The sequence below is a fragment of the Macadamia integrifolia genome, chromosome 1 (genome assembly GCF_013358625.1).
Source record: "Macadamia integrifolia cultivar HAES 741 chromosome 1, SCU_Mint_v3, whole genome shotgun sequence".
In the NCBI taxonomy this organism is placed as follows: domain Eukaryota; kingdom Viridiplantae; phylum Streptophyta; class Magnoliopsida; order Proteales; family Proteaceae; genus Macadamia; species Macadamia integrifolia.
Window position 1 is genome coordinate 34,715,181 of NC_056557.1, and position 26,330 is coordinate 34,741,510.

Below are 26,330 nucleotides of genomic sequence, written 5' to 3' on the forward strand. Positions count from 1 at the left end.
CATCTCTGCAAACATCAGAACTCAAGTAAGCGAAACTCCCTTCTTATTTTCTTCTTCTTCCTCCCTCTTCTTCAGGTTGTATTTAGTTCAATTTTTGTAATGACTGTTACCCCTTCTTGCTTGGTATTTATGAATTTTTTTATTCCTTTCAAACGTATATGAAATCCATGCCAACTTTAATCAGCATAAAGTTAATATATAAGGGATGAACCTTGGGACTTGGAAGAAGTCTATTGACTCAAAAAGAGAAGAAAAACAAATCCCAGACCAATCTGACTATATAATCCAAATTCCAAATTAGTTATAGGGAAATAGATGAAAAGGAATAGTCAATAGTTTCAGAGTATTGTTTTTTTGTTTGTTTTTTCTTTTCTTTTGTTTTATAATGCTGTGACTCATTTGGCCATTAATATATAGGATTCCTATGAGTAGAAGACAAAATTCTTGAAAATAATGAGCCATGTTTGGCTATGCTAAATATTTTAGATATTCTAGGCACAACTGGATTCGGGGTGGAAGACTAGATTAATGGAGTCGATTGTGAAATCTGTCTTGTTGAAAGGGTTCTGATGATTCATCAATGTTTTTCAATCTAAAATGTCAAAGATCTTGATTTGAGCAATTATTCTTTAATCTGTCTTGTTTTATATTTGAGCAGATTTTTTTTCCCTTTATTATATTTATATGCTTAGCCAAATCAACATATCGGATTGGATCAGTCATGGTAATAGTGCATGATCGATCCAATCCTACATAATCAACTTTAAATATTTTTTGAACTAGGAATTAACATTTTCAAATATGGAATTTTTACTTTCTGCAGAAATTTTGAACTAATAGTTTTGATGTTTGGTTGACGGAGAAATGGGTTAGCTAATGCTATGGATATTGTGATGTTTGCTAGTATAGATATAGATATGGGATTGCTGATGATTGTTACACTGGGTTGGTCTAGTTTGAATATTGTTTCAATTCATACATTCTTAAATTAGATGTTCTCGAAACTCATTAACTTGTAACTTGTTTCAAATTTCTGAAAAATCAACTTATCACTTCATTTGTCAAAATAAGGAGAAGGTTGAGTTAGGTGGGAATGTTGAGATTAATCCTCGGGTAAGAATAATATTTTTATTTGTATATTGTTTTCTCTTTTTTCCTTGGATGCAATAACTAATAATAGTGTATTTTATTGTATGAACCTCCAAAGTAAGATTTTTAACTTGATTTAGTTTACCAGACATATACTAGCTGGTGCGCTTTTAATGGTAGAAGATTGACTACATGTGTTTATTGTATAAGGTTACATGTGTTCTAACATTGCTGCTTTTGCTTTTTAGCAGTTAGTGTGGAAAATATGTCTAGGTCATGGATTGAAAGTTCAAGAGATCCATTAAACAGGTTATCTCCACAATACAGACTAGAGGTAACAAAATTCTTAGAATTTGCATTTTCTAATGTATCCATAGGGGATCGCATCCTATGCCCATGTGTAAAATGCATAAACCAACTGTGGATGACTAGAGACATAGCGTATGAGCATTTGGTTTGTGATGCAATTCTATGGAATTCTACGAGATGGATTTTTCATGGGGAAGGTACATCTTCACATGAAAGTCTACATGTTAATACTGTGATACAAGATGAAGGTGAAACATATGATGGTACACACACCATGTTAGATGAGTTGCAGGGAAGAAATACAAATGAAGATGTTAAGGAAGGTGACATAGGTGATGATACAAAGGGAGCAAGTATAGAGGCGGATAAATTTGAACGATTAATTGAAGATTCAAAGGAGTTATACCCAGGATGCATGAAATTTACTAGATTATCCTTCATTCTTCGTCTTTATCATATAAAGTGCCTTTGCAACATGACCGACAAAGCATTGTCAATGCTGTTAGATTTGTTGCGAGAGGCGCTTCCAGAGCCAAATACATTGCCAAAGAATATGTATGAAACAAAGAAAATGATCAAAGATTTGGGGCTCAACTGCAACAAGATTGATGCCTGCCCAAATGATTGCATGTTGTTTTGGAAAGGAGCAGAGAAAGCCACATCTTGTTATAAATGTGGGGCAGCAAGATATTCAAGTAAAGGAAAGAAATTTTCGGCTAAGACATTACGTCATTTTCCTTTAATCCCAAGGTTGCAGAGGTTATATATTTCATCCAAAACCTCATTTAATATGAGATGGCATCATGAAGAACATACAAAAGACAAAGTTACCACACCCAGCTGACAGTCAAGGATGGAAGGAGTTTGATAGATTGCATCAACTTTTTAGTGAGGAGCCTCGTAATATCAGACTCGGGTTAGCAAGTGATGGATTCAACCCACACAAGCATATGAGATCAACTCATAGTGTATGGCCTGTTGTGGTGATGCCTTATAATTTTCCGCCATGGATGTGCATGAAGCCAAACTACTTCATTCTTACTTTGCTTATTCCTGGATCAGAACAGCCTGGGAATGATATAGATGTATATTTACATCCATTGATAGAAGAATTAAAAGATTTATGGTACAATGGAGTTGAGACTTATGAGGCATTTAAGAAGGAGAAATTTAATCTAAAAGCATGTTTGTTATAGACCATTAATGATTTTCCAGCATATGCAGTCCTCTCAGGATGGAGTACTAAAGGTGCTTATGCTTGTCCATGTTGCAACAGTGAGACTTCTTCTCGTTGACTAAAATATGGCAAAAAACATTGTTATTTGGGCCATCGTCGATTCCTTCCACAAGAACATCGATTTCGACGAGACAAAAGGAATTTTGATGGCCATGAGGAACATAGACTCCAGCCAAAGCAACTATCAGGGAACGACATATTGGAACATTTACAATATGTTGATTTTCCCCCATTTGGTAAAGAAAATAATAAACAAAGTAGGAAGAAGAAGCAAAGGAGGTTAAAACATCTAGAGCTTCCATACAACTGGAAGAAGAAGAGTATATTTTTTGACTTGCCAACTGGAAAGATAATCTAGTCCGTCACAATTTAGATGTGATGCATATTGAGAAGAATGTCTGTGATAATATCGTTAACACTTTGTTGGATCAAAAAGAAAAGTCAAAGGATAACGTGAATGCACGTTTAGATTTGAGAGACATGAAAATACGATTAGATCTTCAACCAAAGGTCATTAAAGGCAAGAATAAGTTGTTCATACCTCCAGTAAGCTACACAATGTCTACCACTGACAAAGATTTGTTTTGCACAGTTTTAAGGGGTGTAAAGGTTCCAGATGGACTTTGTAGTAATATTTCATAGTGTGTGCAAGAACGTAAGATTATTAGAATGAAGAGCCATGATTCTCATATTATGATGCAACAACTTCTTCCAATTGCAGTGCGTAACATATTGCCTAAGAATGTCAGTATTGTATTGATAGAGGTTAGTGCATTTTTTCGAGAGTTGTGTAGTAAAGTTGGGAAGGAGGAAGACTTCAAGAGGCTTGGTGAAAGTGTTGTCTTAACACTATGCAAGATGGAAAGGCTTTTTCTGCCTACATTCTTTGATGTTATGGTACACCTGATTGTTCATTTAGCCCATGAAGCTAGCTTAGCTGGTCCAGTTCAATACTGTTGCATGTATCCAATAGAAAGGTTAGTGTTAAATTTTTATTTTTTCTTAAACAATAAGATAACTTGTGTAGGATTTTTAATATGTTGAATACATTAACTATAAATTTGATTGTAATTAGGTTTCTCAAACGATTGAAAGACTACATGCGTAACCCTAGTACGCCAGTGGCATCTATAGCAAAAAGATATCTTGCAGATGAGTGTTTGACCTATTACTCTAGATACCTTGAAGATGTGGAAACAAGGTCAACTAGACTACCAAGAAATGTGGGGTCAACAGAAACATACGATCCATCTTCTATATTCTCAAAAGCAGGTAGGTCAATAGGGAAGTGCAAGATGATACGACTCGACATTATAGAAAGGGACCAGGCACATCGGTACGTGCTCAAGAACTCTAAAGGATTAGGAGAATATCGTGAGTAAGTATTACATATAAATTATGTTTACACAAAATGTTTATGTTGGAGCAAAAAATTTATAATTTATATTCTTATAAGAAAATATTAGTAGATAAGAGATTCTTCACTTACTATGTAGGCTTCATTGTGCACAAATCCAAAGGTCGATGGGTCGTAGAGCTCGCCCATATTTGGTAAGAACAAAGCATGCTAAGGAGTCTCCAAAATGGTTCAATGAGCATGTAAGTTCAACCCAAATTTAATTGAAGAGAGTTAGATTATATACTATATCATGATTATATGTTTAGATCTCTAATTATACATATCGTAATTTTTTTTATTTAGATATTGAATCTACGCGAGAATGGGGTCGAGGTGCCTAATCATATCAGATGGCTAGCTCGAGGTCCTAACTTAGATGCAAGAAGTTATGATGAATACATTATTAATGGCATCAAGTTTCATAGTAAAGTACATGAGAATAATAGAAAAACTCAAAATAGTGGGGTTCTTTTAACGGCATTGACAGAAGACTTTTCTAGTTCAAAATATACACACCCTATTGAGGGATATAACATGTATTATGGATTTTTGAAGAAAGTAATTGAATTGGAATATGCAAATAATCTCAGAGTGATGTTATTTAAATGTGATTGGGCTAATCTTAGAAAGGGAGTAGAGAAAGATGACCTCGGATTTGTCCTTGTCAATTTTAACCATTTACATTACAATGACCAAGATCAGTTTGCTGACCCATTTGTATTACCATCACAAGTAGAGCAAGTGTTCTACGTTGCTGATCCACAAAGGCCTGAATGGCAAATTGTCATAAATACAAAGATTAGAGATATTTTTGACATGGGAGGCGAAGATCATGGTGAATCAGATCAGACAATTATACAAAGTACATTACAAGATAGACAAAATATAGAACATTCATATGGTGATAGTGATGTCGATGTGAGTTGGGTCAGATCTGATGTGGAAGATACTATAATTGACACACCAATCGAATTGATCAATGCAATAGAGAGTTCAAATGACAATATATCAAATTAATTGACTTTTAAACAAGGTAACAATTGATTGATCTTTCTCTTAATTTCTGCATCCATTGAATTTTTTCTTTCTAGATTATGTATTTCTTTTATTGGAATGAAAGAATAAAGAAACTTTATACTTTTATTAATATTGGTTCTCTTATTTCTTTGGCAAAATTGTGTTTGTTTATTAGTCATTGTTCTTTTGATTTAGTTTTCTTAATCGAATTCATCTTTGATTGTAGGCATTTTTACTGTGTAATTGATATTTATTTTTTCAGTCCATTTGTCTCATAAAATAGTAAACCTAATTTATAAGTCAACCATATTTTAACAGTTATATTTAGAGTTTTGTAATGCTTTTGAATTATAGGCCGTAAAAGTACATAAGTATAAGAGCATTTGGTGAGAGCAAACCAATAAACTTAATGTTGATTGACTAGGCATTCCTGATGCTAGTTTAAGAGCATGTGGAAGTATATTGTTGACTTGACACATTATCACATTTCTTATAGTGGTTGTTTATTGAGAAACAGGTATGAGTAATCCTAATGTATGTGGAAGTACAAGTGGAAATGATAATACAAGTGATTCAGGTTAGTACATGTAGTAAAGTTATTATTTAAAAATTGATATAAAGTATAATGATTCTCAATACTTTTAGTTTTCTTATCTTAATCTTTCACAGGAAAAAGGGGGAGAGGCCAAAGGGGAAGAACTAAGGCTCATGATATTATAAATATGTCAGATGGTGAGAGAATACAAATTGAAGTAAATGAGTGGGGACAACTATGTTAAAGCAAGTCAACAGTAAAATTAACTACATGGATTGGAACATTAGCAAGGAATCATCTATATTGTCCATTGACATACTCTAAGTGGACAAACATACCACAATCAGTCAAAGAAGATTGTTGAAAAGCAATAACGGTAATATCACTCACATATTATATTTATATATTACCTTAAAGAAAAATATTTAGTTGGATAAACTAACCATGTGATGTTTGTTAATTTTTTTTTTAAATTATTCTAGGCCAAATTTATCATCTCTGAAGTTTCCAAGACATGGTGCTTAGATAGATTAGCTAGACGGTTGAAGGACCATAAATGTGACTTGAAGGCCCAGTACTACAGTAAATATGATTCACTCTCTGATCGAAGGAAAAATATTGATCTTCAACTTATACCATTGGAGCAATGGGATGCGCTATTGAAGTTGTGGGATGATAAAAAGCATAAAGTAATATACATCTATAAATGTGTTATATTACTTCAAATTATTGATATATTCTCACTAATTGAATGGTTGTGACAATGACATATAAATTATATTAGGTAAGATATTGAAACGAATGGATTGACATCTATGACATGAGTATATATACGAGTTTGGTTTTAGCATTAAGTACCTTAAGGAACTAAAATTAATAAATGATACATTATTTTATTGTAGGAACTTTTCGATCATAATAAGAAAAATAAGTCCAAACAAAAAATACGTCATAGAATGGGTAGAACTTCATATGCCATCATACGTGAGAAATTGGTAAGTGTTTTGTTTTATATTATCATATTGATTACATCGAGTTTATTAGCTTTTTATTATCCCAAAGTCTTTAACACTTATTGTTTTTATTTTATATTTCACCATAACGAGGACCCAGAGAAAAAACTTCCAAATCGTATCAAAATGTTTGACTTTATCCATAAAATGCCTGGATGTTCCATGGATGACAAGTCTGCGAAAAAGTTGGTATGTTATTAAATAGAACACAAGTGTTGATATTGATCTTTTATTTCTCTAACTATTTGATTAATCTTTTATTTAATTATTTATCATTATGGTTTGTGATTGCTTATAAAATCATGGTCTATTTTATATTTTCTTACTTAATTATACCTGTAGGAAAAAATGCAACGTGAACTAAGTTTGCAACCTGAAGAAATGCAACAGGACAACGATGTTATTGATGAAACCTTCACCAAAGTAATGGGACGTGATAGACATGGATATGTGCGCATGTTTGGGCCTGGAGTAACCCCAAAACAAGTGTTTGGCTTAGAAGGACTACGCACTCAGCGGGAAGGACAACATATCTCAGAATTAAGGTTAGAGAATAGCCAATTAAAAGAGCAGATTTCTCAACAAGGTGTAGAGATGAATGAGATGAAGTCTCAAATAGCTATGCGTACGCAATTCATGACATCATTCCAATCTTCTCAAGGATATGTATAATATATACTTTAATTTCTATACATTTATAATTGAATTTCTCTATATATTATATCTTTAGTGGATATATCTTCATAACCATAATGATTCCATATGTATCAATCTATGATATGTTTGTTAATAATTGATGTGTCATGCTCCATTGTAGTGACAGTCTAGAGTTCATTTTTTGACTCTGTATATATAGGTGATGGTGGTTGGATGAGGTATAACATAAGAGTATAGGGTGTTGAGAGGAGACAAACTTCTTGGACAACTTTACACTAAGACTTTGTCCTAATTTCTTGAAGGAACCTTCACCTTTAAACATTAGGAAGAACACTAGTATAAATAATGTAAGTTCCTAATAAATTCATTCTTTGCCATTGCAAAGTAACACAAAAAAAAATCTATTTTAAATATGTGATCTTATAGATATTATATTGAGAAATTAAGTCGATAATAACATTGTAATATTAGATTAAATTGACCATCTTAATGAACACAAATAGTTTGACAACTTTTAATAATTTCTTTTGCTTTGCTTTTTAGTCAAATTTTGTTAACTAAAAAGCTTTAACCTTTTCATTTTATTTTATTTCTTTATGTTTTTAATTATATTTTAGTATGATAGGTGGTGTTTGAAAAGTACATCATTGAAAGGATGATAGAGAATTATTTTCATTTGTAAAGGACAATACTCAATACTATGAGTTAATTATGTGTTTGAATGTCCAAACAAATAAGTATAATGAGATGTCAATAAAATTTCATGAAACAATAAATCTTCTTGTTTATATTTTTGATTTCATAGTTTTTAGCAATGAGAAAAGTATGTCATTTTTATTTTCTTAGTATTCAAGCATAGCATAAGTTAATTATTCTATATTGCAGGATATTGTTAAATCTAATGTGGCAAGGCAAGGCTATGAAAGAAAGTGGAGCTATCCTTTGGAGGAATATGTAAGACAAACCTAATCAATGAAAAATGCAAAGTCTGAAGTTTGATGTATTGATTGTAGGAATTTTTTTAAAGTGGAACGAAAACAATGACTTCTTATTTATAATTATAAGACTTTTTGAAAAATGAATGAAAACAATGAATTTTTAATTATGATTGTAAGACTTTTTGGAAGTTGAGTGAAAGTAATGTATTATGATATGGATGCCTAGGATGATCTCATTTTCTGAATTGGACAATATATATTGATGTAATTACAGGAACAATTTATAGATAATATTTAAAATTTACTAATATTAAAATTTTATTTTATTTATTTTATATTTGGCGACTGGTTTTATTATACCGTTGCTATAAATAAACTATTATTAGGCTTAGGCGACGGATAATAACCGTTGGAATATATATTTTTTGCGACGGATTTTTTTATACTGTTGCTATAAATAAATTTCGTCTATTATTTATATAGTTATAGGCGATGGCATTTACCGTCGCTAAAAATATATTTGACGACGGTAAATATAATTCTGTCGCTAATAATATTTTTCCCAACCACCCATCTTTTTCCGTCGCCTATTTTTACCTGCGACAGTATATGCGACGGACTTGGCGACTAAAAATTAACCGTCGTTGCTATTTTTAGCGACGGTTTTATATTTTTTGCGTCGCTTTTTTTCCATCGCAAAAAATGTGTTTTCTTGTAGTGTCTGCATTCACCAATCCTTATATATCTGAATGTGATAGGGTTCAATCCCATAACCTTCTTTTTTGTTTTGGTAGATCATAAATGGATGTCGTACCCGTGCCCATTCCACTCCCCTAATATTATTTCTTCATACGTATTACATTCCTAGAGATGATCAGCATTTTTGTGATATCATCTCTTTTTATAGAGATGCCTCTCTGGATAAATTGGTCAGTTATAAGAAATCTGAAATTTTTTCTTCAGCAAGACTACTGAACAAGCCAAAGTAGATATTTCGGAAATCATCATCATAAAATATGTCACTTGCCCCATAATTTATCTTGACTTTCCTTCTTTCATTGGTTGATCAAAATAAAAAGCGCTCTCCTTCATTGTTGATTGGGTTAGAAATAGAGTACAAGGTTGGAAAAAGACTTCCTCTTATGCAATGAGAGAGACTCTTATCAAATCTGTTGCCTCAGCCATTCTAGCCATTTGATATCCTGTTTCATTCTTCTTTAAGTGCATCACTAATGAAATTAATTGTATTCAAAGGCAACCATGGTGGGATCAAATCAAAGTTGAAAAAATAATTTCTTTACTTAGTAGGGATATGGCAAAGATCTATGTTTTGCAAATTGTATTTAAGTGGGTTGTCTCGAAGGTGATGCATTGCTATGTTTCTTGTCTTTTTCTTTTCTTTGCTTTATATCTTGCCTATTCATTGATCTATGTAGCTAACCACATTTAGTTGGAAAAAGATTTTATTGATTTTTTGTTGTTTTTTTTCTTTGGTAGCAAAATTGGGATGTTGAATATATATTTTGGTTGGGCTTTGAATGGGATGTATACCATAGATAGAGTCTAACCCCATTGCAATAGCCGACAGAGAACTACAATTGGACGAAACTTAACACTTTGGCTGTGTTTGGTAGCCAAGAAAAGAAAAAAAAAAAAATACATTTTTTCTATTTTTTTTCTTGGGTTAAGAATTTCTCTTTACACTTGGTATGCCTTCACCTAAGAGAAGATTCAGCTTTTAAAATTCAAAATTCCTCTTGGGAACTGTGAAGTTTTCTTTTGCTTTAATTTTTTTTTTTGGAANTTTCCCAAAATAAAATTAATTACTAAAAATTTACAATGAAGTATGACAATATATGAAGAGGTGTGTACGTATGATTTTTTTTTTGGTAAATATGGAAAAAATCAGTCTAACACATTCTAAAATTTGACATGTGACTAATCTATAAGGGAGAGAGAGAGAGAGAGAGAGAGAGAGAGAGAGAGAGTATATTCTATTTCAAGACGTATACCTACGTATATAGATTTATCCATCATCTTTGTTCCGATAGAAGGGTTCGAGAGAGAGAGAGGATTTTTTATTTCAAGACATATACATACGTATAGAGATTTATCCATCATCTTTGTTTCGGTAGAAGGGTTGGATTCCTCTACCAACATGGTCAACTACATTCTTTAGAACAGCCTCCATTGAGCACCTAACCCTTCTTTGTTTTCTAAGATTTAACTTAGAATTGCCAATTTTTACTTCAAGAGTTTCTCTGAATTTGAAAGTTTTCACTTATGTTTCCATATCAAGATTCAATCCAATCAAGTGAGAGAGAGACGAAAGGGAATCAGATTACATAATGAATCGAATCATATAAAAAAATAAAGGGTAATTTACATCAACCTCCCCTAGCGTTTGCCTATATTACATCCTCCCCCCCTAAAAATCCATTTATTACATTTAAACCCACCCAAACTAACATCGTGAGAGATGTGTTAGTTTCTGAACTTGAAAATACGATTTTACCCTTCTTCTTTCTCTCCTCTATTTGCCCTAAACTCACCCCTCTCTAGTTTCCTTAGACGACATTTGCAAGAATTTAGTCCTATGGACAGAACTAGAAACACAAGAAAGCTTATCAAATATCAATGCAAATAAACAACGCGACTAAGATTTTATCAATAGAAATGCTCAAAATCGTAAAATAATATGCAGAAAGGAGAAGATAGTAAAATGAAACGAAAGCAATGACAATAGAGTAAAGGACCTAAGGTAGGGGTATCATAAAAGATAGTCAATGCCTGCAGAACAGTAGCTCGCACCATTGGTAGGGGACCCTCCGCATCAAACATTGTGACAGCTTCGCCTACTGATTACCGGCTCAGTGTCATCAGGAGCAGGTAGAAGAGCAATGACCCTAGCGCCATTAGCATTGGCTTCAAGTTCAGGGTAAGCGATAGAGATGGGTTTGGGAGTGGAATGGAGTTCCCAGCCAAACGTCTCTTGGATGGAGGTGTGTTGGGCTTGGGGATAACAAGTTCAAGACGAACCTACTCCAAGAGCCATTGAATCGTTTCTCCGTTAGATTTGTGACTGAGTTCCTGAGTAAGACTGAAGATACCATAAGCACAGGTTGCAGGAATTTTGACCCTCCGGTGGCAACCTTCGATCGTTACGTGACGGTCTATGTGAACTTGTCAGCATTTCACTGTTTGCAGAGTCCTAACCACATTTCTGACGGTTCTATCTCCATCTCGTATCTTTCATCTATTCCTTCCCTTCCCTGTCGCTCTTGATCGGATTCTTCGTTCTTCTCTTCGACTGGCCGTCTACGTTACGTCAAATTATTTGTTAGAGAAGAAGAAGAATAAGAAGATGTAGAGAGAGAGAGAGAGAGAGAGAGAGAGAGAGAGGATGAAGAAGGGTAAAATCATCTTTTCAATTTCAAAAACTAACACCTCTCATACTGTGTTTTGGATGAGTTTAAATGTAATAAATAGATTTTTAGGGGATAATGTAATATATGCAAATGTTAGGGGAGGTTGATGTAAATCATGTGACCATTAATGTAAACAATAGAAAATTAAGGCAGCAACCTCAAGATAGATCCATTTGAAGTCAACCAATTTGGGGCCTGTTTGAAAATGTTTTTGGTGTTTCTGTTTCAAAAAAAAAAAAATGGTAGAAACATAAATTTTCGTTTCTAGAAATAGAAACGAAATTAAAGGTGTTTGATAAATCATGCTTCTAGAAGTCGATAATAATCAATGAAAGAATGACCACGAATCATTTCTAAAAACGACAAAACAAGTAAAAATTTTAATTTCTATTTCTGAAAACAAATGAAATTAAACAGTTTTATCGAATGTTTTTTTGTTCCGTTTTTGCCGTTACTCTTGAAACGTTATCAAACGGCCTTGATGTTTAAGTAGCTGACGCCATATCATTTACCATTTGGTTGGGATGCTGTGTCGTTGTTGTCGAATGTTAATTGAGGAATTGAGTTGCAGAAACATAAATGGATTTGGATTCAGTGAAGAGATTATTAGAGAGAGAGGGAGAGGAGAATGAAAGTGCTTCGATCGATGCAGTGCCCAACAAACTTCCGTTTTTTGACCGTTTTATTTTGCAAGGGATTCAGCTCGATGTCATCGAACCAGGTCGACTTGTCTGCTCCATGAAAGTCCCTCGTAGCCTTGTGGTAAGTCCAACACTCCTTTCATCTGATCTGATTCCAACTTAGAAGACGGAGACACATAAATCTTTCTCTTTAATTTTGATTTTGAATTGGGTTTTGGTTTTTTCTTGTTGGATTAAGAACTCTGATAACTTCCTGCACGGCGGGGTGACGGGAACGCTGGTAGACATAGTTGGGGCATTAACAATGGAAACTGTTGGAGCTCATGAAACCGGTGTTTCTGTTGAAATTAATATCACCTACTTGGATGCTGCATTTCCGGATGTGGGTACCAACTAATCTGCTCTTTCCTTGAATATAATCTCAGTATCTTATCTGTTTATTGTGTCTGGTACTTCGATATTGTTAATGCTGCATTACCTCTTCAATAAACCCTTTTTTTTTCCATCTCCAAGTCTCTGCTACTTTGTTTCAAACAAAATTGATCAATTTTGAAGTGTGGGTAGAAGCCATGTGTGGAGAAAATTAAAGATTCTATACATGGAAAAGTATATGAAAAAAAAATAAATAGCTTGTATTATGTAAAAGAAAAGTGGCAGTTAGCTATCCAGAGCAGGTTCTTTTCCTAGAATGTGATTATGAATTCATGGAGAAAATACCGAATTAAACTTTGAAATGAAAGGATGGCAAATATTTATGGAGATACAGATTCATCAGCCTGCTTTCCCTTTTTCTTTTCCTTTCTTTTGGTTAATTCTGAAGAACAGTCAACAAAGCTACCCATGAGTCTAGCAGTAAGCATGATAAAGAGACTGCTGACTTGGCCTAAGACACAAAAGCTTCCTGTCACTACTTCATTTATGTAGCAGGAGGTCAACATGTTTGTACCCTTAATGATAGCAAGTCATTTGTTCTTTACACTTCTAGATTTTATTTTCATTTTCTTATCAATGGCTCCCTGTGGGTTAGAGTTAGACACTAGTGAAATTTGGTAAAGAAAGGAACAAGCTCAGAGAAGCCAACATTGTGCTTGCTACTCTGATTCATAGTGTGAAAGTGGCCTTTCATTTGTAAAACTCAAACCCCACATCTTTCTGCATTGTCTGATTTTTCAAGCCTTTAATTTCTTATCTTTACTGATGCTTGACACAATTTTTTTGGTCTCCTAATACTGAGAGGACCCAACAAGCTCAGTGTTGCATAGATAGACTTCTTTCATATTCTTTGAGAACTTCAGTAACCTATGGCATTTGACTTGAGAAGTGTTGTGCCACAATCTTTTCTTCATTATTCGGAGAACAATTTTCCCAAGAGTATCTATTTAAATGACCAAAAAAAAAAACTCTTCATTTCTTTTGGTGAGTGAGTGAGCTTTCTTTTTATTGGCATGATTTTGCTAATGGTCAAGACATAGGTTGAGGCTCTGTTATTCCTTGAATCACAGTACAGGAGGGTTAAAGCAATCTGGACCAACAATTAGTATTTCCTGACATTATATTATGCTGTTGTCTGCCTAACTTGTGTGAAGGTGATGAATTGTGGTGACCATGCGAAGTAACTTTCCCTACAAAAATTGGTTGGAAACAACATAGGTTGGAAACAACATAAAGCATTATTTTGCAGAAGGTTATTTTCTGTAACTTTTGGTGATAAAGAGTGGGACCGTAGCCAGTTCACCAATGCTTTCCAAATTTTATTTACTGATGAACTCTATAGGGATAGATTTATCCTGGAAATTTTATTTAGGTTATTCTTGTGAAGGGAGATTCATTCTAGTTATTTCTGGGCATTGACTTAACCTTCATGGCATAGATCAGATTCCCACAATGTAGTTTTTGTTCCGAGTGATAGCTGTTGCCCATGGAAGATTTTTATATTGTGTCCATGGCCTGTTAATTCCTGTCGACTGTGGGCTGTTACTCATTCTGGATGCTAAAGTGGGACTGTTAACTCGACAAAGTGTCTGTTCATAAAACGACCACATAAATTTCCTTGCTCTGTTCTTATTTTCGATATGGTTGGCAACTAGAGAGAGATCTAGTGTTTCCTCTCATACTTTATATTCTGGTTATTCAGTTTGGTCTTTGTTCAAATGCATTCCAACTTGTCGATAATTTTTAATGCTTTGAATTGGATTATCGTACTCAGATCTTGCATTTATCTTCTGATGATTGTTTATCAATTGAGTTATTTATAGTTATTTATGTTTAGCCTCTTTATATTTCATGTAGACCTGCATACCTTTTTGTTCTGCTGGTCAGGGTGGTTGAATTTCATTTTTGAGTTTGGTATATGTATATTAGAAGTTTGTTTTCTATGAGTCTGGATTTGAATGAGCTGAACTTCTTAAGTTTGAGTTTCTAGTTATACTTTACTCCTATCTGATGTGCAATCTTCTCTTGGATATTGATTCAGGAAGAAATTGAAGTTGTGGGGGAAGTGTTACGTGTTGGGAAGGCAATTGGAGTCGTCAGTGTTGAGTTGAGGAATAAGAAGACTGGGAAGATATTTGCACAGGGACATCACACTAAGTATCCTGTTGCATCTAGTAAATTATAAGGATCCTATAACCTTATCCATTAAATGTTCAAAAACTATTATCTTCACATCTTCAGTCTGTAGGCAGGAGTAAAGCCAAAGCAGCTTAATTGAGGGCCTCTATTGTTGTATATCTTTGTGGCACAAATTCTTATTTCAGTCATTATAAGGGCTATGTGGTACGCCACTCTCAACTTTAACTTCCTTTTGCTTGATATCTTAACTTCTTACTGATTCGTGGCATGTGGTGATAAACCATGAAGCATTGGGTTGGGTTTCTGAACATACCAATTTCATAAGAAATACCACTGAAGAGTTACCTCCTCTTCCACTCCCCTCCCTCCAATGGTAGAATGGATTTGGTTTTTCTATTTAAAACCCTTTTGGATAACATTCCAGAACTATATAAATTATGGAGCAGAATTCATGTAGCCAACCACCCCATTTCTGAGATAAAGCTAAGTTGACTTGCAGCTAAATTATGGAATAGCAGAGTAGCCTCCAATTTGGTGGAGGGAACCATTTGATGGTGGTGTTATTTCTTCATTATAAATATGCTTCTCTCTCTCTGTCTCTCTCTCTCTCTCTCTCTCTAGGATGTAATCTGTCATGGAATGGCTTTTGTTCTCAGCCATCCTCTGATACCACTTAATGTAGGAAAGGATTGGACAACCAAACCAGTCCTAAAACTGTAGGAACTTTTAGATTATAGAACAACCAGATTACAGCCTATATAAGACAATAATTCCACAAACCAGAAATAATGAAGAAGGATTTTTCAGCAGTCAAATCGGTCTCCAAAACTGATCCTTTATCAAATCAGAAAATAGACCAGCAACTAGGACTAATTTAGACACAATAATGAGTCCCAAACACAGCCCAACCAGAATACCAATCACAGAAAGACAGGGGGACAGAAAGGACCTTATCGGTTCTGTCCTCTGTTCAGAAATCCATTACAGGACAAAATATGGTGATTTCGTATATCTCACAAACCACTGATGAGAAAAGGCTCATATGTGGATCAAGTTTCTTCCTAGGTGAGAGGAATCTCTGATCAAAATTTCAGACCAAACTAATGGAGAAATAGACCTGGACAGAATCTGAGATTTCTTCGCAGAGCACTTTATCGCTGGACAGAACTGAGTAAAAGGTTGAATTAAATACTTGTGACAGTAGGGCAGTAATAGGGCCTCATAATACCTTGAAGAAGAAAAAGAACACTTGAAGAAATCCTCCTAAACTTCACGCCGCAAGGAGTCAACCGGATCAAACACTAGCCCCTTGTTCTGTGATCACACACATAGAAAATCTAATAGATGCATGGCAGCGACCAACAACAAGTTCTTTTTTTTCAAAATCAAAATTGTCTCTCTATGATGAGAGCTCTCATTTATTTATAATAATGATGAGGAGGATTTACAAGTAATAGTAACTCAGAGTTAATAAATCTGAGTTACTAAAAATTGATTATAAGAAGTTACTAAAAACTGGAAATTATAATCTAATGAAAATAGAAACTAGTCTAGACAGAAATTAGAAACTAACAATGACTTGAAATTAGAAACTAATTTAGGTACTGAAATTAGAAACTAAATAACCCCATCTAAAAAGGAAACTAAAGAAAAAGGAAACAAATCACTGAATCCCGTATGCAACCTTAGAACCCCTAGTTTAGACCTATAAAAGTAGTCCAATACACTCAAAACACATGGGATCAAAGGCCTAATATGTATGGAACCCAATCATAGGCTTATTCCTAATAAAACAAGCCTATTTTGGTAATTAATCTGCATCAACTCTCCCCATCTTGAAAAAATTCGTCCTCGAATTTTACAGTGATGAGGCGGAAACATGTGAATAGTAGCTTTGACCATTCCCAAACAAAATTCTGGTTGCTTGTAAACTTGTGGAATGTAGTCTTCAAGGCATGGAGCTTTCTCTTTGAAGAACCATGATGGCATAACAAACTCTGTATGTTCGACTTTTGAATCGATACCAATTGTGAATGTTGTATGCATAGAGTCATCAACGTTTGTAACCTTCTCATTAAGGATTGGAAGAACAATCTCTTCCTTCTCATCATGAGTCTCAAAGACTTGTTGTGGAGTTTTTTCAATTACTACCTCATCTTCCAAGGCTTCAGTCTCTTCTACTACGCTCTCTTCAATGTAGAACTCTTCAGTGGAATCTTCTATCTCTTGACCTATTGTCTTTGAAGCTTCAAGAACTATCTCTCCAACGTGAACCTTGACTTCAAGTTCTTTTAGTTTTAATAGAGGTATCTTCACTTCACGTAGAGGAGTTGTGGCTCTTGGGGGTGTTGAAGTGTTAGGTTTAGTGGCTAGAAAATTCTTCTTAACCTCCCTAGCTTGGTAACCAAACCTTCTACCTGGCTGTGCCATAAGTTCCTCTGCTCGAAGAGCCTTGTCAAAGCAATCTCTCACTGTATACACATCAACAACACCAATTCTTCTATTAATTTCAGCTCGTAATCCCAATCGAAACTGAGAAAGTAATTGCCTCTCATTCTTCCTAATGCTTGTACAAGAATAAAGTGCATCAAACTTATTCATATACTCGGCAACAGTCATAGACCCTTGATGAAGAGAGTTCAGCTGGTCTTGTATGCGAGCTCTGAAGTTGCATGGCAAGTATTGATCTGATAACTCAAGCTACATCTCTTCCCAACCAGTAGGTTCTCTACCACGGTCTTCCAACTCTAGCTCATAGGTCCTCCACCACTCACAAGCAGCCCCAACTAGCTTAGCACGAGCTAGTTTCATCTTTCGTTCCTCAAGTAACTCATAATAGTTAAAATAGTCGTTTAGTGCAACTACCCAATCATAGAACAATTGGGGGTCATATCTCCCATCAAACTCCTTCAGATGAAGCTTGACCTTCTATGAATCTCCAGAACACCTCTGTTGCACGGGACGCTCAGTCTCAAAATATCCTCTTACATGCTCTTCAAAAGTAGGTTGTACTACCGGAACCCTCTGTCGTGCTCTCAGATTAGGGTTTGTTCTCCTGTTAGTCAACTGAGTAACCACATTCATTGGAGTGTCCACTTCGGGTGTTGTACGTGAACTGTCAGTAGGCTGTTGGGGTGGGGTCTCTTCATTCAATAACCTGGCATCCAATTCAGCCTTCAATTCAGCCTTTATTTCAGCTCTCATATTCTGTATCAACTCCATAATAGAAGCTAAGGTGGGGGTGTTGTTCTCAGCCATCCTTTGATACCACTTAATGTAGGAAAGGATTGGACAACCAAACCAATCCCAAAACTACATGAACTTTTAGATTAGAGAACAACCAGATTACAACATATATAAGACAATAATTCCACAAACCAGAAATAATGAAGAAGGATTTCTTAGCAATCAAATCGATCTCCAAAACTGATCATTTATCAAATCAAAAAATAGATCAGCAACTAGGACTAATTCAGACACAATAATGAATCCCAAACACAGCCCAACCAAAATACCAATCACAGAAAGACAGGGGGGCAGAAAGGACCCTATCGGTTCTATCCTCTGTTCAGAAATCCACTACAGGACAAAATATGGTGATTTCATATATCTCACAAACCACTGATGAGAAAAGGCTCATATGTGGATCAAATTTCTTCCTAGGTGAGGGGAATCTCTGATCAAAATTTCAGACCAAACTAATGGAGAAATAGACCTGGACAGAATTTGAGATTTCTTCGCAAAGCACTTTATCGCTGGACAGAACTGAGTAAAAGGTTGAATTAAATACTTGTGACAGTAGGGTAGTAATAGGGCCTCATAATACCTTGAAGAAGAAAAAGAACACTTGAAGAAACCCTCCTAAACTTCATGCCGCAAGGAGTCAACCGGATCAAACACCAACCCCTTGTTCTGTGATCACACACAGAAAATCCAGTAGATGCATGGCAGCGACCAGCAGCAAGTTCTTTTTTTTCAAAATCAAAATTATCTCTCTATGATGAGAGCTATCATTTATTTATAATAATGATGGGGAGGGTTTACAAGTAATAGTAACTTAAAGTTACTAAATCTGAGTTACTAAAAATTGATTATAAGAAGTTACTAAAACTGGAAATTAGAATCTAATGAAAATAGAAACTAGTCTAGACAGAAATTAGAAACTAACAATGACTTGAAATTAGAAACTAATTTAGGTACTAAAATTAGAAACTAAATAACCCCATCTAAAAAGGAAACTAAAGAAAAAGGAAACAAATCACTGAATCCCGTATTCAATCTTAGACCCTCCCTCTTAGACCCATAAAAGTGGTCTATTACACTCAAAACACATGGGATCAAAGGCCCAATATGTAAGGAACCCAACCCTAAGCCTATTCCTAATAAAACAAGCCTATTTTGGTAATTAATCTGCATCAGAAGGCTTATGATAGGTTGGAGTGGTCATTTTTATTTGTTTGCCTTCAAAATTTTGGCTTTAGTGGTCGATGGATTAACCTAGTGAAGGAAACAGTTTGTAATTGTTGGTTTTCCATTCTGTTGAATGGCAGCCCTATGGATTATTTCAAGTCAACTAGAGGTGTCAGACAAGGGGACCCTTTATCACCAAGCCTTTTTATTCTAGTAGAAGAAGTTCTTAGTAGAGGTCTAAGATCTATCTTTCTTGAAGGATAGGCCAAGTATTTCCATGTTTTTAGGGGTTGTCCGAGTATCTCCCATAGTCCGTATGCTAACGATACCATTATTTTTGCTAAAGCTTTAAAGTCTTATACTATGCAGATAATGGGTTTCTATCTATGTATGAGGCTTCTTCGGGCCAGTAAGTTGACAAATCAAAGATCGAAAACTCCAAAACGTAGAACCAAGATGGTGAAGAGGCTACAAGATTTAAACGAGTCACTTTTCCTTTTACCTATTTGGGGGTCCCAATAATCAAAGGGAAGGCCAAAATCTGTCATTTTAATGGGGCCCTTGAAAAGGTTTTAAATAAGCTTATAGGGTGGAAAGGAAAGTTTCTCTCAACAGGGGGTAAGATTATTCTAATTAAGCATGTTCTTTGCAGCATAACCATCTATTTACTTTCTACTTCTTTGATTCCAATTGGTATTTGGAAGAGATTAGAAAGCTTATATTCTAATTTCCTATGGGGTGAATCAGAATTTGGAAGCAAAAATCATTGGGTCAGTTTCAACACTCTGTCTCCTTACGAGTGAAGGCGGAATAAGAATAAAATATTTTGGAGATATGTACATTGGCTTTCAGTTAAAATCCTTATGGAGGATTTGCATTAATAAATCTCTTTGGTCTACCTTTTTCAAATCAGAGTATTTGAGAGGTGATCATCTATTTATAGCTACTTGTCCTCCTAATGGTGAAAAAACTTGGTATCAGAACAAGTAGGTAACAAGATCAGGAAGTCAGGTAGCCTGAGAAGACGAGAATCTCTTTCTCGTGTCCGGTAGGCTGCAACAGTCAGCAAAGGCCTTTGTGATTTGTTGAGCTTTTTACCAAACAGGTGGTGTTTGTGCTCTTTTATCTCGGCAAGTAGGCTAAATGTTGCAGAATACTGAGTAGATCACCTCGACAGACACCTTCTTGTGCATTCTATTCTTCTTCCCAGTATTATTGGTTGCATGATATTCTCCAAGGAGAAGATCTCTTTTTTATATGTCTTCACTACCAATCCCTGTCCTCTCATCTCCTAGGCCCTCTACTTCTTCCTCTTCCTCTAAACCATTGCCTTTACGGTCTATTAATGCTTCTAAGGTAGACTACTTGTATGAAATACAATATCTACCTGAAGACAGGCAAGCCCACCCAACCAATTATCCCATCATCAACCCTTATACAGTCTTTCCCAAAAATCCTTCTACATCCAACAAAAAGATTACTGCCATCTTTTCACCCAAAAAGGCATCTGTTGCTAAAGAATTGGTCCAAACATCTCGCTATGACCAATGTATTATTCCGGCCACCTCTCAAGAGCAATTCTTTACTCTTGAACTTCCTGCCACAACAATGGCTCAAGGATACACTCACCTCCATTTCGGTGCTATCCGATTAGCCCTTACTTTCCATGGAAGGAAGGGTCTTCCAGTAGTCACTAGACTAGATCTTTTGGACAGTCGGTTTAAAAATTTTGAGCATGTTGTCATCACATATATCCAGACAACTCTGAATGCAGGCACAGTCTTCTTTACTATCTTTCCCAATTACAATATCCCACTTTGTGATCCGCATCTTCTTGATGCGTTGCAGCTTCAGGTTCAGATTACAGGTGCTTCCCAAATACCTTATGCAAAAGCAGCCACTCTCCATTATCAAATGGTTTATAGGCTGCAGAATCATGCTTTTCACCTTGTTACTGGTCACTCATCGGATGCTCTGTTTATCAATGTGGATTCTCAGCAAGTACCAAATGTTACATATGTCCCCAGACAAATCTCTCGACTTGATCTAGTGCGATTATTACTTGAAGCTTGGCTATCTACCTATGAGCAAAGAGTAGTAGCCCGAAACTAGTCCTAGACCCAACCTCTGGTATCTGCAAATCTTGTTTTCTCAAGAAGGCCTGATGGACAAATTGAAATCCGTTTTCCTCCTCCTGTATCAGCTCTTTTGCCTATCCTTCCACAACAGCAGAACACTGCTGAACTGCTTTCAGTCCCTATAACTGCTTATACAGAAACAGGAGATCCCATTTACGAGTTCCAAGACTCAACTGGCCACAAATGGTTTAATGTTTGTAATTGTCCTTCCTGTTCATCAGAAGAAAGTGAAGATGATGATCAGTATAGCAAATCCAGAAGACGTAAAAAGAAAGGTTCTCAACAACACCTCAAAAAGCGTTACGAAAAATGGGATCCTTATGTTAGCACTCTTGGTGAAAATGGTGGCAAATACCAATATTTGGTTGAATATGGTAGCCCATCCTCCCAATTATCTGAACCTCTACCCTGCCAGATGATTCAGCCACAAGCCTCTATTCATCCAGCCTCTGCATCCAGTTTCTCTACAGTTCAAAAGGATTTTCCATCAACTATGGATTTTGAAGATGCTGAACATAGGCAACATCAATGGAAGATTCAGTCCAGAATAATTCAGCCAAATGGACAGTTCTCTCCTCTTTCTCCAACAGAAGTTGCCTTAAATTGGATTGGAAAGGTGAGAATGCTTTGGCCCGAAATTAGTATCTCCAGCAGATTGCTCAGAACCAACAACAGATGCAACAATCCCAAGGCACCCTCCAACAATCTGTTACCACAAACTCGTGGATGATCAATGAATTAAAATTGAAGATTGAAGAAGTGCATCAACAATTGCTGGGCATCATTGCTACTGTCTCAAACTACAACCAGACTTACCATCTTTTGGCAAAAAAAAAAAAAAAAAAAGGAAAAGAAATTTCTGGAATCACAGCTAAAAGCCCTTGAAGCAACATCACAAGCTTTCCCCCAAGCATCAATGTTTCCATCCCAGACTACCCAGTCCTTCACTGCTACACCATTTGTCCCTCCATCAAAACCATATGAGAATTTTTATGATGCTCATATGAGTATTGGTAGCCCTAGCCTAAACCCTTTATCTACAACCATTCCCCATAATACTTTCCCAATAGACATGTTGAAGGCTGTTCAAGATCAACATAGAAAACTTCGACGTACTCTAAAACCAAAACCAAAACCATATCCAAAGCCTAAACCTAATTATGTAGAAACTCAACTGTCTAGGCCCCCTTCATTCTCTTTTCCACCTTATACACCTACTCCCTCTTCTAGACCACCTCCTTTAATCCCCTATGTTCCACCTCCACCTCCGTCAACCCAACCAGCTCCAACTTGTGGACCCATTGAGAATCCAAATCTCCTTTCCTCCTTCCTAAAAATCTTAGCTTCCCCCCAACAAGTTCTACAACTCTCATCCCCTAATGCTTCTGATGATGAAGATTATGGGCTTGCTTTTCTAAATGAACCACATGACTCAATGATGGTTTCTGAGTAGCAGACTACAGTAGATGCCACAGTGAGTGATTTAGATGAAGTTCAAGAAGAAGGTGAAGGCGAAGCTATTGGTCCTACTCGCCAACCACCTGGTCCAAGTTCTTATCATAATTAGGACCCCAAACACTTCACTTTTGATGACATCCTTGTCACCAAGTTGCTTGATAGAGTGTCGGAATTTCATGCGTGGTTAACCTCTGAACTTTTGGTTGAAGGAGCTATGCCAAATTCTGTCATCTCTAAATTCTTAGCCATAACACAAGGATGCGAGAATGGTTTCTCTCTTGGAGGCTATAGGAAACTACAGTTGGTCCAAGTGCCTATAGTCGAAATATTCATTGTTATTCTTCACAATGAATTTCTTGGTCCTCCTCAGAATCTAAAAGATAAAGCAAAAGAGGAATTTCTCCAGATGCGTTGTTGTTCATTCCAAAAGAGAGATCTTGACAAACATTATGATCGTATGTCCTCCAGATTTTATCATATTGGTGGACCTGATGATGCAACTCTTAAAAGGATCTTTCTCAGTTCTTCCAGAACCACTTGGCGATGAAGCAACGAAACTCTGTGAACATCAAGGCCATACCATTGACCGACTATAACAAGGCCATACCATTGACTGACTATCACTTGGAGAATTATACCAAAAGGCTTTTACTGCCCTTGGAAAATTTTGCAATCAAAAGCAGTTTCTCAAGGAATGGGCTAAGCTCTCATCCAGGTTAAAGGATTCTTGTGAAAAATCCTATCTGAAAATCAAATGCAAAGAACCACATACTTGTGAATGCTCAACAAAGAAGAAGAATCACTATAGAACATTCCGGTCTTCTAAGAAATTCTACAGGAAAGGAACACAACCTTCTCAAAAAAACAGGCGATGGAAATATCTTTATAAGAAGAAGTTCGCGGAAAAAATAGTGATCGTTTCTATGTATGTGGAAAGAAAGGACATTTTGCAAAAAATTGTCCAAATCAAAAGAAACGGGAGAAGTTGATTCATATGTTGTCCCAATTCCAGAAGCTATATGAAGTTTGTCATGATGAAAATATTGAATCTGTCTACTCTATAGATGATGAGCTCTCCCAGGATACTCTGTTTGAAATTGAGGCACCATCAGAACAAGTAACTCAGGAATCCTCCTCTTTTGAAGCTGAGTCCAAGGAATTTGAACCCCTTTACCAGTTGGATCTTATTCATCCTACACCTCCTCCAGTGTATAGTCCACCCGTGGTCCCGATCAATCCAAATTACCTTCCCTTTGCCCCAGTTTACCTCGTCCCATCTTGATGCAGCAGCACACCGATGGATTGATCTAAGCATGCTCCAGAACCAGGATCAAGACCCAGATCCAATTTGGGTTCCAAGTTACTAATTTGGATTCTAAGTTTAATAGAATATTTAGGATTTTATTTTTATTTGAGAATATTTGTTCCCTATTTGAGTCCTTAGTTGTTTCTTTATTTTGTTAGCTTAGGTGTAGGAGATTTTATTTCCATCTTAGTTTTTTATTTTTAATTAGAAGGTTTTTAATTTTATTTTATTATATATTGGACATGTAATTCATGGGAAGAATAGGTATATTAATGAAGAAAAATTGATTGTGAAACCCCCTGCTTGGCTGTCTTCCCCCCCCCCTTCTCTCTCTTCTTCCTCTTTGTCCGGCGAGACAACCCCCCTCTCTTCTCTTCCCTGCGACCATTCTCTCTCTCTCTCCTTCTCCTTCCCTAGTTCTCTCCCTCTCTATTCTGGAATCGAAGATTAAACCCCTGTAGGTCTGTAACTACCTCAGGTTCACTGCCAGAACCCTGTAACTCAACCAGTCCTTAATCCTTGAGCCACTGTTACCTGTACTCTGTTTCTGGGCGACAGTTGCTATCCTAATCAGGTGGGTCGATCTGCCTCTCCCTTGTTCTATTTGGGCTGAGATTATGAGCGAAGGAAACCCTCTTCTAGGCGACCAAAACCCCTTCATATAAGTTCTCAATACTGGACTAAATGGGGAAGACCTCGACCTGCAACTAAGTTGTTCTAAGATTTCTGCCAGGTCTTGTTTCAGGGATCTTATTCACTTTTCTTGATTGCTACTACCATTGATCCTTGTGGTGGTTTTAGAGTACAAAGGGTTGGGAGTTCAAATCTGAAAGTTCTTGAGAAGTTGGGCTAATGGGTTTATTGCTGGATCGAATTGAGGAGTTCCTGGTTATTCCGCCACTATTCAGGCTTAAGGAAGAAGAAGGCCTAAAGTTTCTTTTTCCTCTCTTAGTCATTATCCTTCTTCATTGCTTATGTCTTTTTGTGTTAAAGTCATATTAATATTTTCCAAGGTTACCCTTCCCCTCTTCTTATATTCTCCTCTATCCTGTACTTTAAGTCCCACTCCCATGTTACCCCTCTCAACTCATACGTTACATAAGGTCTTTTGTCTTTTGTGATAGTCTTTTGTTTCATTCCATATTAATACCCCTCCTTTACCCTCTTATTTACACCCTGCCATCAAATTGAAGGTTGTTCCTAGTTTGTCCCTAGCCAATAAATAATAATCCTATCGTTTCTTTATTTGCTAATAGCTTCTTGAAAATTCTGGATATATTACAAAACTGCCATGAATTCTTCACTTAATTACCAAATTGCCACTGCTCCTAGTCTTTGATTCCTAAGTATTTAAGTGGGTCCACATCCAATTGTGTTGGTTCTCGTGGGGCCCACCGGCCCCTCATTACATCTGCTTATGACCGACCCATCAAAGCTATTGCTTTCTTTGATACAGGATCTGTAACAACAATTGTTAATCCTGATATCCTCCCCTCTTGGTTCTGGAAACCTCATAAACAGGAGTTTCGAGTTGCAAATGGTCAGATTTTTTCCATTCATAAAATGTCTCGAGCTCTTATCAAAATCAAAATTCTTCCTACTTTGGTTGTCATCCATAAAGTCCTAGGTTCAACCCTTCCTGCCAAAGATATTCTTATTGGATTTGATATCTTGAGCCAACTTTCTGCTTTAAAATGGACTCCCACAGGATTAAAATACAAACAGTATTTTCTTCCCTGGATATAAGTTACTAACTTGTTTCTTGCTGAATCCCTGCCATTCTTTAAAGAACATCTTCTCACTACATCCTGTGTAGAAAATCATACTGAATTTATGCAGAAATGTTCTTCTCCTCTATGGCAGAATCCAGACTTCTACATCCGGCTTCCTTTTAAGAAGAATGAAGATATCAATCCAACTAAAGTCAGTCATTCATGAATGAATCCAAAGCACCTTGCACTTGCCATCCAGGAACTCCAACAGCTTCAACAAGAAGGATTGATTGAACCAACTACTTCAGCTTGGGCTTATGAAGCATTCTATGTGAATAAAAGAGCAAAGCAAACACGAGGAAAAATGAGGCTTGTTATCAATTATCAGCCCCTGAATGCATTTGTAGCTGATGATTAGTTCCCTTTGCCAACAAGACCAGTTCTTCTATCACAATTACCAAATGCCCGAGTC

The 26,330-nt window shown here is 36.0% G+C and overlaps 1 protein-coding gene across 1 annotated transcript; it reads left to right on the forward strand.

Moving 5' to 3' along the window:
• The first annotated feature begins 12,150 nt into the window (after positions 1-12,150).
• On the forward strand, positions 12,151-15,061 carry LOC122078942 (acyl-coenzyme A thioesterase 13-like). The gene is made up of 3 exons (XM_042645178.1): positions 12,151-12,384; positions 12,502-12,645; positions 14,737-15,061. Exons 1-3 carry the CDS (start codon positions 12,202-12,204, stop codon positions 14,878-14,880), a joined length of 471 nt encoding a protein of 156 aa, XP_042501112.1. The 5' UTR covers positions 12,151-12,201; the 3' UTR covers positions 14,881-15,061.
• Positions 15,062-26,330: the final 11,269 nt, after the last annotated feature.

Coding starts and splice junctions, on each gene's coding strand:
- LOC122078942 (XM_042645178.1), top strand. CDS start 12,202: ATGGATTTGGATTCAGTGAAGAGATTATTAGAGAGAGAGGGAGAGGAG. Junction 12,385..12,501: donor AAGTCCCTCGTAGCCTTGTG/GTAAGTCCAACA, acceptor TGTTGGATTAAG/AACTCTGATAACTTCCTGCA. Junction 12,646..14,736: donor TGGATGCTGCATTTCCGGAT/GTGGGTACCAAC, acceptor ATATTGATTCAG/GAAGAAATTGAAGTTGTGGG.